The sequence below is a fragment of the Ailuropoda melanoleuca genome, chromosome 4 (genome assembly GCF_002007445.2).
Source record: "Ailuropoda melanoleuca isolate Jingjing chromosome 4, ASM200744v2, whole genome shotgun sequence".
In the NCBI taxonomy this organism is placed as follows: Eukaryota; Metazoa; Chordata; class Mammalia; order Carnivora; family Ursidae; genus Ailuropoda; species Ailuropoda melanoleuca.
This window is the reverse complement of record NC_048221.1, coordinates 57,231,495-57,250,644: the sequence shown is the minus strand read 5'-3', so window position 1 is coordinate 57,250,644 and position 19,150 is coordinate 57,231,495. Positions and strand designations below refer to the sequence as shown.

Here is a 19,150-nt window from a genome sequence, read left to right as displayed (position 1 = left end):
CTGCTCACTGTGCCAATTATCACGGCTACCCCAGGGAGACAGGACAGACCCCCGCCCAAAATGTGGTTCAGTTATTGAGACTGATCAGGACGTGTGCACAGCCCAAGAGGGTATTAAAAGGTTTATTCCTCACGTAATGAGGCTTTCTGGGAGAGCAGGGTAGACTTCTCTGCTAGTCCAAAAAAGGCTTGAGAAAGCAAGGTAAGGAGACTGGGTTGGGATTTTTATGGTGGTTAAGGTGTGGACTAGAGTGAGGATTCTCATTCACAGGCTGGGGCTTACACTCTTTTGAGCTTCCCGTTGGCAACGAAGAGAACACCTGGGTTTTCTTACCAGTTTGCCCAGATGTAAGCAAAGGGGCGACGCTTACAAGCCATCAGCAATCGTCGAAAAGTAGAGTCAGACTTTACTACAATTAATGTATTTGTGCCATTCACATTTTTAGTGATTACTGATGCACTTGGATTAGTATTTACCATGTCTGTAACTGTTCTTGTTGCATCTTTTTCTTTTTGCCCTTTTTGTTTCCTCTAGTTTTAATTGAGCATTTTACATGATTGCATTTTATTTTCTCTTCACATATTAGCTTCCTTTTGAAATTTAGTGATTGCCCTAGAACTTCCAATATAGATTTTTAACTTTCAAATAACACTATGCCCCTTCAGACATTGTCTGAGAAAGTCTTTATTTCTCTTGCAGAAATTTTCCCTGCAGAAATTTGGGGGTAATCGGAGGGATCACTTCATGTTTCCCTTCTCTGAAGGATCATAATCCTGCCCTGTTGTTCCATGGCTGATTGTAGTCATTTCATATTTCCTCCAGCTTGTTTATAGCTGGATATTACATCTAGTAGCATGGATGGAAGCATAAATCTGCATAAATACTTGGTGATCTCTTTCCTTAAATTCCTAACACGTTTGTCACACCCTGCTTAAAAGCACTGGATGATTCTCCACTGGGAAATAAACCACAACTTGAAAAACTGTACTACTATTCAAAAACAGATAGTGTTCTAAACCACCTCATACAAGTCATCTAAGCTTGAACTGTTTTAACACTAACTCACTTAGACCTATATGTTCTAAGAGACTACAGTAACAGGAGCTCGATATGGTTTCAGATATCCCAAATTCTTTTTTTTTTTTAAGATTTTATTTTAGAGAGAGAGCATGAACGTGACAGGGGAGAGGGGCAGAGGGAGAGTGAGAATCTCAAGCAGACGTCACCCTGAACATGGAGCCTGATATGGGGCTCAATTTCATGACCCTGAGATCATGACCTGAGCCGAAATCAAGAGTCAGATGCTTAATCGACTGAGCCACACAGGAACCCCATCCCAAAATCTCAAGATAAGACCACTGACGCTTTTCCAGCAGCTAGCCTCAATTACAAATTCTGGCCAATTGCTGCTCAGACCCACTTACTAATCTTTATTATGTAACTACCCCTTTACTCACTCTGGCCTCCCAAATCCTCTGGGTACACTTCTCTAGTTCCATTTGAGAGGACACCAAGACTCTGTCAAGGTAGTGCTCTCCCTTGCTAAGTTTGATGAACCCGACTTTGTGTGATGAACTTGTTTCCCCAGGGTTTTTTTGGTTTTGTTTAATGTGAGCTTTGACAATCATGGATGCCCCAAGGAAGTTTAGCAGGGACCCACCACAGCCACAGCCCAAGACCACCAACTCAGAAGGCACTCCACTGAGACCCCTTGAGCTTTCCTGTTTGGGGTTACCTTCTTCATGATGAAGAGTTCAGTTCAGTACTAAGTTTGAGCTGCAATCCCTTTTTGTTGAAATCCCAAATCTGTATGAGCTTTATTTTGTCTGTCCTAGGAAAAAAGTCCCCAAAACGTTTTAGTTATCTGAATAGATTTGTACTACTTTTAATTTTCCTTGGTGGCCATATTAGATATCTATTGCTGTGTAACAAATTACTCCAAAATTTAGCAGATTAAAAAATAATTATCTCACAGTTCCTGAGGGTCAGGACTCTGGGAGCGGCCCAAAAGCGCTAATGAAATTTCAGTCGGTCTGCTAGCTGGGGGAAAGCTTGCCTGGGAAGTATTCACTTCCAAGCTCATTCACATGGACAATGGCAGACTTTAGGTACTTGCTGTTGGCTGGAAATTTCAGTTCCACATCATCTGGGCCTCTTCACGGGCTTCCCGAGAGTCTTCATGACATGGCAGCTGCCTTCTCCCAGAATAAGTGATCCAAGAGAGTGCATGAGACCAGAACTCAAGCTGCAGTCCTCTTATGACCTAATCTTAGTGCATACCACCAATTCTGCCAAATGCTACTGGTCACAGAGACCAACCTTGGTACAATGTGGGAGGAGACTACACAAGGATGTGACTACCTGCAGCTGGGGAGTCCAACCTGGGAGCCAACGTGGGGCTGCCTACCATGGTGAAGTCTGCCAAAGCATTGATATGTCAATATGTCTCCCATCAGCCTATCTATTGGCTATATATTGTGTGTCTACAAGAGCTTTCCTTAATAAGGCCCAACTCAACTGATGATCACAGAAGCTAAGATATCCAACACCAAAATGCAGTATGCCAGGAACTTAATAAATGTGTTCAATTGTTTTAAGTCTGTGAAACAGGCAATATTGTCCATACTTAATAAATGAAGAATAAGAAAAGTTAAGCAACTTGTTCTGTCATATAAGTCACAGGACCAGGCATTCCCAAGTCATCATTCTTCAACTTCTAGGATTTTTCCAGAACTCCTCACTTCTTGTTGACTGGTTCCTGGATCTAACCTAGTTCTTTCCAGCTTGATCTCCAAGCCCTCACTCACCTCACACTACCTCCATGCTCCACTTTCCATCATCCTGTATGGATTTTAAGGTCCCCCTGTTCTTAGTGTTAGTCCTGTGGCAGAAATCTTTTGCCCATCCATTTACGGTATCAGTCTTCTGAAATTTGTTGAGGCTAGCATAGGCAAATTTCATAAATATTCCACATGTCCTTGACGAGGAAGTTTTCATGTTCAATGTGATGCTCTTCTGAGTTCATTAAGCTGGGCTTGTTAATTGTATTATTCAAACCTATATTTTTACTGACTTTAAAAATTTTTATATTTAAATTCAATTTGGTTAACATATACTGCATTATTAGTTTCAGGGGTAGAGTTTAGTGATTCATCAGTTGCATACAACACCCAGTGCTCATTCCATCACATGCCCTCTTTAATGCCCATCACCCAATTACCCCATCCCCCCACATCCCCTCCAGCAACACTGTTCGTTTCATAGAGTTAAAAGTCTCTTATGATTTGCCTCCCTCTCTGTTTTCATTTTATTTTATATTTCCTTCCCTTTCTCTATGTTCACCTGTTTTGTTTCTTAAATTCCACATATGAGTGAAATCATATGGTATTTGTTTTTCTCTCATTTCACTTAGCGTAATACTCTCTAGTTTCATCCACATCATTGCAAATGACAAGATTTCATTCTTTTTGATGGTTCAGTAACTTACTGACTTTTCTTGTGTTTGATCTAATTACTGAGGAATATTAAAATCTCTACTATACTAGACGATGTTGATTTTTCCTTGCAAATCTGTATGCACCTGTATGTTATTAGGTACACACAAGTTTTATCTTCTGGTAAACCTAATCTATCACCATTATCTCAGGCCCACTTTTACCCCAGGAGAGGAGACGAGAGGAAAGAGATGAAAGGGGGAGGGAGACTAGGGGGAGCCAATTACAGATAGGTTTACATTGAAGTCCAACCTCCTCCTTGCAAAGGGAAGATAACTAGCCTTCCCAATAGCCTGCAACCCGGACGGTGGTTAAAATTCTTGGGGTGGATTATTTCCTTCCTCCTAAGAGCATAGCCAAGTTTCCTTGTTGCTTCTTTCTGGGAAGCAGAGTATGTTTTTTGCTCACCCTCCCACTGGGGGTACAGCCCATAGGGGTCCCAGCTTTACACAAAGGCTTCCTGTTTGAAACTTCACAGGAGCAGGCCTGGGCTTTAAGGTTTTCTGCATTATGCTGAGTGCAGGCAGAACCCACTTCCAGGCTTCCTGGTTTCATTTCATTTGGGGTCCTGCAAACCCCTGGTTGCTCAGCAATATGGTAACAAAAAGTTTTTTAAAATTATTTTATCTGGAATTTTAGATGAACCCTTCAAAAGCATCATTCAGAGCCTCTCCAGATTGCTTCAAATCCTTGAAATCCTATTCATCCCTCATGGTTCAGTTCAAATACAGCTGCTTTCATTAAACTCTGATCCATCAACCACCCCCCACCCCATATCAAGTGGAAATTAATAGCATCTTCCTGTTTTTCACTGGGCCGTCTCCACCTGGGTTATAGCAACTGCGACAACCAGCCTTACTTTTCAGAGTTATATTCGTATCTTTCTCTCCCCAGTAAAAAGGCAACCCAGTAACTGGAACCTCTGTCAGGTCATTGGGTCCCCATCCCCACTCCAGCTCTGTTCCACTCCCTGCCTCCAGAGAGGGGAGCAAAAGGTTCATCTAAAGGTGGTGTTTCCGGGGCGCCTGGGTGGCACAGCGGTTGGGCGTCTGCCTTCGGCTCAGGGCGTGATCCCGGCGTCATGGGTTCGAGCCCCACATCAGGCTCTTCTGCTGTGAGCCTGCTTCTTCCTCTCCCACTCCCCCTGCTTGTGTTCCCTCTCTCGCTGGCTGTCTCTATCTCTGTCAAATAAATAAGTAAAATCTTTAAAAAAAAATAAATAAATAAAGGTGGTGTTTCCAACTGTTGAATGGCTTCAAATTTTTCACTGAAACCTATGGCTAGACATTCTGATTACAGAACTATCCAATCCTATGAGAATGAGTTCATGGTTAATGTCCTGTTCAAGAGAGCACTGGCTGCCTTCCTTGCATTGGCCACTCTGCGATGTGCTCCTCAAGAAACAACAGATTTTCCAAAAGGACCCTGGAAAGACCCCTACTTCAAGGGCCTTTTAGATGCTGACAGGTGTGCAGATTCAAATAGAATCTCCTATCTCCCGTCCACTTACTGAACTTGACTGTAATTCAACAGATATGGATTGAATCATTTTAAACAGTTTTAAGTTAGATTTCATGTCATACAGTATCGAAAACTTTTTAATAGTACTCTTAAGATCAATGCACAGCGTGTCTCTGACATGAGACACTAAGAAGACAGGACTCCAATGTTGTTGCCACCGGGAACCAGGAGAGGGTGAGGCATGAGGCAGGAGTCCGACCGTGCGTGCGGTGTAGACGGCTCGCTAAACCCTATACGGCATGAGCACTTCCTACTAACGCACCCCTGCATCGTAGCCGCTGCTTGAAGGCACTTCCAGGACTCCGCTCTCCAGCGACCACACGGAATTCCCACATTCAGGCCCGCACGCTGGAGGCTCGCTGCTTTACAGTCAGTTTCGACACTGAGAAGACACTTTCAGAGAAACAACAAAGCAAGGGGATAAGAACACTACACTAGCAACCAGAAAAGTTAACTTGGATTAGTTGTGCGCTTGCAAGGTCCTTCAGAGGGAAGCTCCATCCTGACACGGAAGAGCATCGGCCTTAGCTCACCTCACAACAGGTTCCGAGCTAAGACGTCAAGGAGGCAGCCTAACTGCCTCTCCCAGCCAGCGGAGCCCGCTGAGCACACGCCCGCTGCCGTCCTGCCTCCTCGTCTTTCTCATCCCTGTGCTGGGAAGAGAGGTCCAGCACTGGGCCCCACACGAGAGAGCAGGCACATGAGCACCGACTCACGTCACCCGGGGGCATTATCATCTTGGGGAGAAATGGGAATAGGACAAGGAAAACCAAACAGCAGCGGGGCTAGCCTCAGCAGCCTTTCTGCGTGATGTCTAGTCCCGACGACTTGGTGATTTCCAAAGTTGTAAACACCTGTTCGAAAGGAAGAAAACCAAGCACATTTATATCTAGCCATCAATATTTCCGTATTGCTTTAAGAAAACACGTTTTGAATATTACATCTAGATTAACCTTTAAAATCTGTGAAGCAGTTACTAACACAAAATCTTTCTGACGATGTGCTTTATAACAGTTTTTCAAACTACGCCAACTGAAGTCAGTAAAAACACAAACCTATCCCCATACCTCACCACATGTGGGATGAATTCCAATGGTGTCATCAAGTTGCTGCTTTGTGAGCCCACATTTCATCGCGGCTGCAAACCCTTGGGTGATCTCACCGGCATTCGGTCCGAGAACATGGAATCCTATCACCCGATACTTGAAAACGCAAACATCAGAAAGCCAGTAGGTTAATGATCTGAATAGGAGTCTATTTACTGCAAGTTCACAGTTAACATTTATGGCAGCTACTAAGAAAAAGAACTCTAATGCTGAGCTGAGCAGAGAACATTATCATGAAACTGAACCACTGTAAGAATCTGTTAAATGAGCCAGTAAATGCACATCCAGAGTTAATTTGCACTCAAATTTACTAGAACAAGCAATTTACCCACTGCATGAAGGAGTTCATTAGTATGATGTAAATTTCCAAATTATGCTGAGATAGTGCTAAACAACAACACAACAAATCTGAATTAAAGTCCAACGTGGGGGGCGCCCGGGTGGCGCAGTCGTTAAGCGTCTGCCTTCGGCTCAGGACGTGATCCCAGAGTCCTGGGATCAAGCCCCACATCGGGCTCCCTGCTCTGTTGGGAGCCTGCTTCTTCCTCTCCCACTCCCCCTGCTTGTGTTCCCTCTCTCACTGGCTGTCTCTCTCTCTCTGTCAAATAAATAAAATCTTAAAAATAAATAAATAAATAAAGTCCAACGCTGGAATAATTCTAGGGCATCAGGGTTTGGAAATGTAGTGGTTCCTGGCCCGGGAAGCAAGCTGCCCAGCTCCTGACATAACTAAGCAGAGATCAAGGGGTGGCCAGAGCGGGGCTTTCAGCCAGGCCTGCACGCAGGGAGGGACGGGGCGCAGGGATGAGCAGACCCACAAGACAGGGAGCAAGAGTCAAGTATATTTGCAAGGTAACGCTGCAATGGTTTTTCATCAGACTCGAGTCTTCATTCTGATGTTCAACAGTGAAAATGCTCAACAGGTAAGAGAGAAGGCAGAGGGGCGAAGAGAGACCTCCGCTGCCCACGTTCTGGAGAAAGAACAACGAGCACGCAGCCGCATGCACATCTAATGGCGGGCGCTCACAGGAGGGCCCCAGGAGCAGCGTTTCTCAGAGGGCTGGCCGTCAGAGGCCACGGGAGCTGTGTGTGAAAAGGGGGAGTTCTCGGGGCCCCATGGAAGGATCCTGCGCTGGAATCTCTGAGATGGGGCATCGTGCAGCAAAGTGGGGAAAGGGGGGCAGCCCGGAGAGACAAAGGACCTGTGATGAAAATCTCCACTTCCAAATGACAATGAAGGCAGGTCAAGTGTGAGGGCAAACCTCACTCACACTTTTCACCACAGAGCCACAGGGAGGTAGGAAGTACCAGGGCGATACTCCAGAAATAGCAATTTGGATGGGGGTAAAAGGAGGGGCAAGCTCTACTGTGGACGGCAGGCAGTGTGCAAGAGCGGTGGAGGGTGAGTGGAGGGAGTGGCAAGGGACAGAGCAGAGGGAGTCCACAAAGAGGGGTGGAAAGACCTTGAAATTCTGCCCCAGGCCCACCAGTGAACACCTCTGTCAGGAGATCAGAAATATCTTGGCTTTAGCAGGGGCTCTACCAACCTGCTCCCAGTCCCGCTCACTTCAGGGAGCAGCAGTACGTGCAGACCATCTCTGCCTGCTCCCTTTGGAGAGGCCTCCCACAGCTGGCATGACGGTGAGCTCAGATCACTCATGTCCAGTCAGAACGAGCACCGCACAACCAGCACCACCCCCGGGGAGCACAGCCCTGCGGTGTTTCTGGGGCGCTTTGACCAGTATCCCCTGCACACCTGTGCAAGGGCCAAGGGACTAAGTTCTAGAGCTCTGGGTGCCTTCACTGCTCAGGCAATGGGGCACCTGCCAACTGGCCATGAGCCTATGACACCTGTCTTCTGTTACACTGAGAATTCGATGGATTCGAGAGAAGATGACCATTACTTTGTAAACTTTATACAAATATCAGTTATCGCTGTTCACACGTATCTAATTTTATGTTTCATCTCCCAGGTTATAAATTCTTAAAAAGGGAGGAACGAAGTCCTACTGCTTTCTATGCTCAGTGTTCTTTACAAAACAAGTCATACAAAAGCTGCTCTTTCCACTACGATAACGAAGGCGTCTATTATCAATTTCACGCTCACCTCAAGAGCGGGGAAGGCAGAGAGCCTCCGCCCACCGGCTTTCCACCCCACTGATTCTTCTTTAATGAAAGCCTTCATTAGCAATCAGTTAATTAACTAGTTCTCACTTCATGCAAGCATCTCTTTCTAAAGGCTTCTGACACACATTTGGTCAATTTACAAAATGCACACACATACCCTACATTTTATTAGTTGATGACCAAAACTTGCACAGGTCATCTGGCTCTAAACTGCCAAGTTAGATAGCTCTGGAAAGAGACAACATTCAATGATTTTTTTTTTTTTTTTTGAGATGGTATTAGTGAACCTCCATTACCATCTGTCACGTGTTCAACCTCCACAAACATACGGACTGGGTAACATTTTGAAGGATTCCTGCCTCACCCTGAAAGCGGTCTTTAAAGAGATTATTCAAACCCAAAGACTAGATTAAAAGCGACAGTTTAAAATGACAGCTTTTTAGCTTCCGATCTTATTACGTACATTGTCGAATTTGTTGCAAATTATTTTTGCATAACAAGTATTGTTGTCTCTGCCAGCCACTGTCCATTCAAGGGGCCAGAACAAAGTATGATACACCTGCAAGACAAGGACAAACAGGCCAAGATTAATGTCTGTGAAAACCACTCCCTGATACGCTCTTTAATTATATAAAGATGACTATCTCTAGAACAGCTTTCACAAATTTAAAGGTCACGATCTCAACTTATGTATGTCTGATGGGAGCATCTGGCCGCCATTCCTGTAATACCAGCTGCACAATTGTGTGGACCTTTTTTTTTTTTTTTTTGCTCCGCTGTCAGTCCAAAAAATCTCCTAATTAATTAAATTCCATTTTCAAACATGGGCAATGCAGCAGGCCCTGTGGCACCTAAGAAGGTAAATAAAGACCGAGATTCTGCTTCAGGGAATTTACAACCTGCCTACAAGGTTCACAGTCACCACATCTCGGAAAAGCAGAAGAAATAAAATAGTTCCAGCCGTTCACGGCCATTAAGAACACCACCTCTGCTACTTGACAGCCCACCCTCCGGTGCTCTGAGTGCACCTGTAAGGCCCCTCGATCTGGCCTGGTCAGCTGGGAACCGGCACAAAGCACAACACATCCTCTACTCCTGCGGGCTACTCTGCCCCAGCCTGTTCCTCCTAACTCTCCATAAAGAAGGTGATGGATTAATGTCAGCTGCCAGGTAAGAAATGAATTCCAAACTAAAATCCACAGTGGAAGGATTTAAATACTGATTCTTTGTTCTTTAATAGGATTATGTATATTTTGAATTTTGTCTTAATTATTGTTTTTATAAAAACAATACAAGGTTATCACAAGAATAATGCAGTGCAGAAAGTCACAAAGGAAGTAAAAAAAGAAAACAAAAAACCGCCATCCAGAAATAAATATTTTAAATGTTAGGGAAGCATCAATTGTTGGTGCATAGGTAATAACAATGAGATTTTTATTTAAAAGACATCATAGAACACAGTTACTAGTAATAAAAACTGTTACATTTAACTTGTATTTAACAGAAGAGAAACTCTTCCACATAATTTAATACAAACTTTTCAATCTCTGATAAGTGTTTCTTTACCTCAAGATAGTATTTCCTAAAATACAGGTTAAGAAAAGAGATGGTGAAAGCTCTGGGGTTTCAAACAAGATTTTCCCAACAGCAACCTTGTTCCTGGCCTGTCCTGTGCCATTCTGCTCACATGCCTCACTTCCCTTTCCTTCTTTCTCCTGTCTGTGGTCTGTGTTTGGTGTTCCTTTTAGTACTTTGAAGAAAGATTTTATTTTATTTAAATCTTTGGTCCTCCTGGTTCAAAGTGGGTGTGAAGTGTGGACCTAACTTTACTTGTCTCTTGAATGGCCATCCACTTATTCCAACACCCTTAACTGAGTGTCTCGTCCCACTGATTTAAAATAAAATACCACCTTTATCATGAATGAATTCTTCTAAGCATTTGAATCAATTTCTGGGTTTCATATTCTGCTCCACTCATCTTTCCGTCCACCTGTCTGCCCCTATGGCGTGATTTTAATTACTACAGCTATATGATAAACTTTAATCTCTAGTAGGACTCATCTCCCCATTGCTCTCCTTATTCAGAATCTGTTATTGCTTGTCTCTCTTTTAATTTATCAAATTATGCACAATTATCAGACGTAATTTTCAAAGCTCTATTAGGAAAACAACAACCTCTGCCTCCCATGCCCATTTCAATCAATCAGAGGCAACTGCTTTCTCTTTTTCTTTTTTTAAAGAGTATGTTTTCTTACTGCTGGGTCAGCAGATCAGTGCTGCAGTAGTATTCGCCTGGTTTAGAAATGATTTTATTTTGTTGGTCTCATTTTATTCAATTCTTTACCATTTGAAGCCTGTCTTATCCAAAATGCAGATTTCAGACATTAAGGTATTTCCACTTTTTCTCCTCTTCTGTCATTTAATAAACACCATAGTGAGCACTCTTTTTCCTTCTAGAACTACGTACTTTGTAAATGAGTTATGGGCAAGAGGAAATGCCCATGGGTTGGCCAAAGTCAGCACCTCTGGATCAATGGTTCACAACCTCGACTGCTCATTAAAATCCCAGGGTGGGGCGGCACATGCCCAAGCATCTCTGGGGAAGGGGCCAGGCACTTGAAATCACCATCTCTGGGTTGCTTTCACCTCTTTTATTTTATTTACCTCCATGTTTCTAAATAACATGCTTATGTTGAGTTTTCCATTTTAGGCTTTACTGACTTGCCTCTCTCTACTGGAGAGGGGGATTTAACTCCTTTTCTTCCCCAGCACCTACCACCCACTGGACATTCTTCCTGCCCCACCCACCACCCCTCCATCCTCCCAGTTATAGTTACATTCTCAGCTAGATCAGTATCAGTGTTTCCTTTACTAAGTCAAAGTTATTCATAGACAACTGGATATTCACACACAAAGGAATGAAGTTGGACCCCTACCTCACACCATACACAAAAATTAACTCATAAGCCAAAAACTTTTATAAAACCCTTAGAAGGAACACAAGCATAAATCTTCATGATTTTGGACTGGGCAATAGTTTATTCAATGTGATGTCAAAAACACAACAGAAAAAAAGATCAAAGTGGATTTCATCAAAATGAAAGACTTTCGGAGCTTCAGTGAAAACCATCAAAAGAGTCAAAAGACAACCTGTTGAACGGGTGAGAGTTTTTGTAAATCATCTCTCTGATAAGAGACTTGGACGTAGAGCATATGAAGAACTCTTAGAACACAGTGAAGAGACAACCCAATTTTTAAAAGGGCAAAGGATCTAAATAGACACTTGTCCAAAGAAAGATGTACACCTAGCCAGTAAGGCGACAAAAGGGCTCCCAGTATCATTAGTCATCAGGGAAATGCAAATGGAAACTGTAAAGAGATACCACTTGATTGGTGTTTTAGTTTCCCAGTGCTGTGCTAACAAATTACCACAAACTTGATGGCTTAAAAACAGAGGAGTTAATATTCTTACAGTTCTGAACACCGGAAATCTGAAATCAAGGTGTCCGCACAACCAGGCTCCCTGCAAAGGCTCTAACATGAGAATTCCTTGCCTCTTTTAGCTTCTGGTGTCTCCAGATGTTCCGTGGCTTTAGTAACACAACTCCAATCTCTGCTTTTGCTTTCACATGGCCTTCTCCTCTTCTGTCTTGTAAGAACACTTGTCCTTGGGTATAGGGCCAGAAAATCCAGGACGATTTCGTCTCAAGATTCTTAACTTAATTCCACCTGCAAAGACCCTTTTTCCAAATAAGGTCACACTCACAGGTTCCAGGGGTTAGGCTGTGGACATATCTTTTTGGGAGTCACCATTCAACCCACCACAGATAGCTATAATTGAAAAAGACAGATAATAACAAGTGTTGGCGAAGATGTGGAGAAACTGGAACCCTCATACATTGTTGCTAAGAATGTAAAATGATACAGCTACCATGGAAAACAGTCTCCCAGTCCCTCAGAAAGTTCAACATAGAGTCACCTGTGACTAAGTACTTCTACTCTTAGGTATAGACAAGAAAATGATAGCACTATGTCCACACAAGAACTTGTACAGGAATGCTCAGAGCAGCTTTATGGCCAAAAAGTGGAAACAATCCACACGTCTGTCAACTGATGAATGGATACATAAAATGTGGTATCGTCCATATAATGGATTATTATTCAGCAATAAAAAGAAATGAAGGACTGGCCCATGCCACAACAAGGATGAATCTTGAAAACTAGCTTACGCTAGGAGAAAGAAGGCGGTCACGAAGGACCACTTACTAAATGACGCCGCTTACAGGAAATGCCCACAACAGGCAGATCTACAGAGACTGAAAGTAGATTAATGGTTGCCTGCAGCCGAGGGTGAGGGGATAGAGGAACACAGGGAGAGACTGCTAACAGGGGCCACGTTTCTTTCTGGTAGTGAGCATACAAATCCGTGAAGATACTAAAATCCACTAAATTGCACATGTAAGTGGTTAACTATATGGTATAGGTCTTCTATCTAAGTAAAGCTATTTTTTTTTAAATCACATCTGAGTCCCATAGCAAACTATGGTTATTTTACTCTCATGAATTTTTATGGAATTAAAGAGTATCTTGTTTTGCATTAGACTTAATTTTCCCTCTACTAACCCTGATTTATCCCAAATCTTAACTATATTGTATTCTAATCCATGAACACGCAATGTCTTTCAAATTATTTAGGTCTTCCTTTATTTCTTTTAACAATGTTTCAAAGTTTTCAGTGTACACATCTTTTGCCATCTTAGTTAAATCTATTCCTAAGTACTCTTCTTAATGTTATTGTAATTGTTTTAAATTTCCTTTTTGGAGAGCTCATTGCAAGCACATAGAAATACAACCGATTTTTGTGTGTTTTCATGCCCTGCAACTTTGCTAAATTCATTTAGTCCTATTATGGACTGAATTATGTCACATCCTCAAAATAAATTTGTTCTTTGAAATCCTAACCCCTAATACTCCAGAATGCAACCATATTTGGATAGGGACTTCAAAGAGGTAATTAAAGTGGGACCGTTAGGGTGGCCCTAATCCAATATGACTATGTCCTTACAAGAAAAGGAAATTAGGACACAGGCACTCAGAGGGAAGATGATGTGAACACATGGGGAAAAGACAGCCATCTACAAATCAAGGAGGGGGGCCTGGAATATCTTTCTGTCATGGCCCACAGAAAGAACCCACTCTGCTGACACCTTGGGCTCAGATTTCTAGCCTCCACAACTGAGAAAATAAAAATCTGTCTTTCATATGAACAGACACTTTTCCAAAGAAGAAATCCAGGTCGCTAACAGACATGTGAAAAGATGCTCAACATCACTGGGAATCAGGGAAATACAAATCAAAACCACAATAAAATACCACCTCACACCAGTCAGGATGGCTAAAATTAACAACTCAGGAAACGACAGATGTTAGTGAGGATGAGGAGAAAGGGAATCCCTTTTGCACGGTTGGTGAGAATGCAAATTGGTGCAGCCGCTCAGGAAAACAGTATGGAGGTTCCTCAAAAAGCTAAAAAGAGAGCTACCCTAGGACCCAGCAATTGCATTACTAGGTATTTATCCAAAGGACACAAAAACATTGATTTGAAGGGACACCTGCACCCCAATGTTTATAGCAGCAATGTCCACAATAGCCAAACTACGGAGAGCCCAGATGTCCATCGACAGATGAATGGATAAAGAAGATGTGGTACACAAAAACAGACACATAGATCAATGGAACAGAACAGAGAACTCAGAAACGGACCCTCCACTCTATGGTCAACTAATTTTCAACAAAGCAGGAAAGAATACCCAATGGAAAAAAAGTCTCTTAAACAAATGATGTTGGGAAAATTGGACAGCCACATGTAGAAGAATGAAACTGGACCATTTTCTTACACCATACACAAAGATAAATTCAAAATGGATGAAAGACCTCAATGTGAGACAGGAGTCCATCAAAATCTTAGCGGAGAACACAGGCAGCAACCTCTTTGACCTCAGCCGCATTAACTTCTTCCTAGACATATCTCCAAAGGCAAGGGAAACAAAAGCAAAAATGAACTATTGGGACTTCATCAAGATAAAAATCTTCTGCACAGCAAAGGAAACAGTCAACAAAACTAAAAGGCAACCTACAGAATGGGAGAAGATATCTGCAAATGACATATCAGATAAAGGGCTAGTATCCAAGATCTATAAAGAACTTATCAAACTCAACAACCAAAGAACAAATAATCCAGTCAAGAAATGGGCAGGAAACATGAACAGACACTTCTCCAAAGAATACATACAAATGGTCAACAGATACATGAAAAAATGCTCAACATCATTTGTCATCAGAGAAATACAAATCAAAACCGCAATGAGATTCCACCTCACATCAGTCAGAATAGCTAAAATTAACAAGAAAGGAAAGGACACACATTGGTGAGGATGCAGAGAAAGAGGAACCCTCTTACACTGTTGGTGGGAATGCAAGCTGGTACAGCCACTCTGGAAAACAGCACAGAGGTTCCTCAAGAAGTTAAAAATAGAGCTAGCCTAGGACCCAGCAATTGCACTACTAGGTATTTACCGCAAAGATATAAACATAGTAATCCAAAGGTGCACCTGCACCCCAATGTTTATAGCAGTAATGTCCACAATAGCCAAACTATGGAAAGAGCCCAGATGTCCATCGACAATGGAATGGATAAAGATGTGGGGGGTGTGTGTGTGTGTGTGTGTGTGTGTAATGGAATATTACTCAGCCATCAGAAAGGATGAAATCTTACCATTTACATCAACTTGGATGGAACTGGAGGGTATTATGCTGAGTGAAATAAGTCAATAAGAGAAAGACGATTATCATATGGTTTCACTCATATGTGGAATATGAGAAACAGCACAAAGGATCATGGGGGAGGGGTGGAAAATTGAATGGGAAGAAATCAGAGAGGGAGACAAACCACGAGGGACTCTTTTTTTTAAATAATTTTTATTTTGTTATATTAGTCACCATAACAAGGGACTCTTAACTATAGGAAACAAACAGGGTTGCTGGAGGGGAGGTGGGTGGGGGTTGGGGTAACTGGTGATGGGCATTAAGGAGGGCACATGATGTGATAAGCACTAGGTGTTATATGCAACTGATGAATTACTGAACTCTACATCTGAAACAAATGGTGTAGTTTATGCTAATTGAATTTAAAAAAAGAAAAGAAAATGTGGTATATACATACAATGGAATATTACTCAGTGATCAAAAAGAATGAAATCTTGCCATTTGCAGCGATATGGATGGAACTAGAGGGTATTACGCTAAGTGAAATAAGTTAGTCAGAGAAAGACAAATACCATATGATTTCACTCATGTGGAATTTAAGAAACAAAACAGATGAACACAGGGGAAGGGAAGGAAAAATAAAATAAGATAAAAACAGAGAGGGAGGCAAACCATAAGAGACTCTTAAATACAGAGAACAACTCTGAGGGTTGTTGGAAGGAGGGAAGGGGTAACTGGATAATGGGCCTTAAGGAGGGCGCTTGATGGAATGAGCACCGGGTGTTATTTACAACTGATGAATCATTAAATTCTACTCCTGAAACCAATACTACACTATATGAATTTAAAATAAAAAATCTTTCATATATGGCCTTTATCATGTTAAGGAGTTCCCTTCTAATTCTTATTGTTTTTTTTTTATGAGTGTCAAATTCTGTCAAATGCTTTTTTTGCATCAACTGAGATTATCATGTGGGTTTTTTTTCCCCCTCATCCTATTAATATGATATAATACAATGACTGGTTTTCATATGTTGGACCATCCTTGTATTCTGGGAATAAATACCACTTCATTATGACATATAATCCTTTTTTTTTTTAGATTTTTTTTTAAATTTATTCGACAGAGATAGAGGCAGCCAGTGAGAGAGGGAACAGAAGCAGAGGGAGTGGGAGAGGAAGAAGCAGGCTCATAGCGGAAGAGCCTGATGTGGGGCTCGATCCAGTAACGCCGGGATCACGCTCTGAGCTGAAGGCAGAAGCCCAACCGCTGTGCCACCCAGGCGCCCCTGACATATAATCCTTTTAATATGCCGCTTAATTTGGTCTTTGGAAGATTTCTACATTCACACTCATAAAGGATTTTGTCTATCCTTTTCTTGTAGTGTCTTCGCCCAAGGTAGACAGGTAGTACTGGCCTCATGGAGAGTTAGAAAATTATCAGTGTTAATTCTTCTTTAAATGTCTGGTGACCAGTGAAACAATCTGGTTCTGGGCTTTTGTTTGTTAGTTCTTTGATTCACAATTGATCCATCACCTTCCTAGTTCAGATTTTCTTTTGCTTTATGACTTAGTTTCTGCTGTTTATGTGTTTCTAGTAATGTATCACTTTCTCTACGTTATCCAATTTGCCGGTGTAAAATTGTTCATGGTACTCTTGTATAATTAAAAAGGATAATTTCTGTAAAATAAGAAGTAATGTCCTCACTTTCATGTATGATTTTAGACATCTGAGTCTTCTTTATTCCTAGTCAATCTAGCTAAAAATTTGTCTGTTGGCCCTTTTTCAAAGTTTTCCTTCCGTCACTGATCTCTAGTTTCATTCCACCGTGATCAGAAAAGATATATGATTTCAATCTTAAAATTTACTAAGATTCATTTGTATGATTTCAATCTTAAAATTTACTAAGACTCACCTGTGCTCTAACATATGGTTTATCCTGGGGAATATTCCATTTGCACTTGAGAAGAATGTGTATTCTGCTGTTGCTGGGTGGGGTGCCCTAATGTACGTTAGATCTAATTGGTTTATAGGTGCTCAAGTACCCCACTTCCGAATGCTGTCTAGTTGCTTTAGCCATTATTGAAGGAAGGGTATTTTAAAGTCTCCAACTATTACTGCAGAAGTATCTATTCCTCTTTATCTTTCTGTCAGTTTTGCCTCATATGTTTTTGGGCTGTATATGTTTACAACTGTTACATATTTTTGCTATGCTGAATTTTTAAATCAATCCATAACATCCTTCTTTCTCTGCTGTAACTTTATTTTTTTAAGACTTTATTTATTTATCTGAGAGAGAGAGAGGCAGCCAGCGAGAGAGGGAACACAAGCAGGGGGAGCTGGAGAGGAAGAAGCAGGCTCCCAGTGGAGGAGCCTGATGCGGGGCTCGATCCCAGGACTCTGGGATCACCCCTTGAGCCAAAGGCAGCCGCTTAACGGCTGAGCCACCCTGGCGCCCCTCTGTTGTAACTTTTTAAACTTAAATTCTATTTGTCTGAAAATAGTAATAAAGCTCTCTTTTTGTTATTATTCACATAGAATATCTTTTCCGATCCTTTAGCTTTTAATCTGTCTTTATATCTACAGTGAGTCTTTAAACAACATATAGGTAAATCCTATTTTTTAAGTGAAATCTGACAAACTGTCTTTTGATAGATCTTAATCCAAATGGATCACTGATAAATGAGAACTTACTTTTGCGTTTATCTATTTGTCTGTTGTAGGTTTTATAGGTTTCTCACTTCTTAATTCCTCTATTCCCGCCTTTGTTGTATTTAGTTTATGTTTTCTAGTGCACCATTTTAAGTGCCTTCTTCTTTTTTGTATATTTAAAAAATTATCATAGTGGTTACCTTGGGAATTACAATTAACACCTTAAATTTATAAGCCTGTTGGAATGATACCAACTTAAGATTTCAATAGTATGCAAACACTATGCTTCTATATACATCTCTATCCCCTCCTGTTATATTCTTATTGTCACAGGTCACATTTTATACCATACACGCTCATTAACTTGGATTTATAATTATGTTTAATACAGTTCCCTTTTAAATCAGATAGCCAAAAGAGAGAAGTTATAAACCAAACCAAAAGTGCAATAGCACAGGTTATTATATGTACCTAAGAAGTTATCCTTACTAGTGTTGACTTTTCCTATAGCTTCCAGTTACTATCTGGTGTCCTTTCATTTCTGTCTGAAGGAGTCTTTTCGGCATTTCTTTGGGGCAGGTCTACTAGTAACGAATTCACTCAGCTTTTGTTTTTCTGGAAATGTCTTATTATCCTTCGTTTTCAAAGGACAGCTCTGCCCGATACAGAATTCTTGGGTGATAGTTTTCTTTCTGGACTTTAACTACATCACCCCACTGTCTCCTGGCCTCCACTGCTTCTAATGAAAAGCCAGCAGTTTACCACCTTATTAAAGATTTTTCATATGACTCATTGCTTCCCTCTTGTTGCTTTTAAAACTAGCCTTTTTTCTTAGGGTCCGAACAATTTGACAGTAATGCATGTCAGTGTGGATCTCTGAGTTTACCCTGCTTGGCTGCCTTTCAGATGCTTGGATGTGTAGGTTTATGTATTTCATCAAATCTGGGAAGTTTCGCCCATTACGTCCTCAAACATTTTTCCTACCCTCTATTCTCTCCCTTCTCCTTTTGGTACTTTCTTTTTTAAATATTTATTTAGTTTAGACAGAGAGAGCAAGTAAGCAAGGGGAGGGGCAGAGGGAAAGAATCTTTCAAGCAGGCTCCCCATTGCTCGAGCATGGAGCTCGACACTGGGCTCGATCCCACGATCCATGAGATCATGACCTGAGCAAAAAACAAGAGTTGGACACTCAACTGACTGAGCCACCTAAGCGCTCCCTTCCGGGACTCTTTTAATGCATATGTTGGTGTGCCTCAAAGTATCCCACTGGTCTCTCAGGATTTCTTCATTTTTCTCCATTCTTTTTTCTTTCTACTATGCAGACTGGATAATTTCAATTGTCTTATTTTCAAGTTCACTGATGCTTTCTTCTGCATACTCACATATGCTGATGAACTTTTAGTGAATATTTCAATTCAGTTATTGTACTTTTCAGCTCCAGGATTTCTGTTTGGTTCCTTTTCATAATTTCTATCTCTTTAATG

General features: G+C 41.6%; 1 protein-coding gene across 1 annotated transcript in view; it reads right to left on the bottom strand.

Annotated features, from left to right (window-relative positions):
- Positions 1-4,713: 4,713 nt before the first annotated feature.
- Positions 4,714-19,150, bottom strand: part of TXNRD3 (thioredoxin reductase 3) — a 70,554-nt gene continuing 56,117 nt past the window's right edge. Inside the window, exons 15-17 of the mRNA XM_034657258.1 lie at positions 8,712-8,807; positions 6,083-6,217; positions 4,714-5,869 (exon numbers count right to left, since the gene is read on the bottom strand). Of these exons, the coding sequence (XP_034513149.1) occupies positions 5,807-5,869; positions 6,083-6,217; positions 8,712-8,807 (294 nt within the window). The 3' untranslated portion in view covers positions 4,714-5,806. The remainder of the gene's footprint in view (positions 5,870-6,082; positions 6,218-8,711; positions 8,808-19,150) is intronic.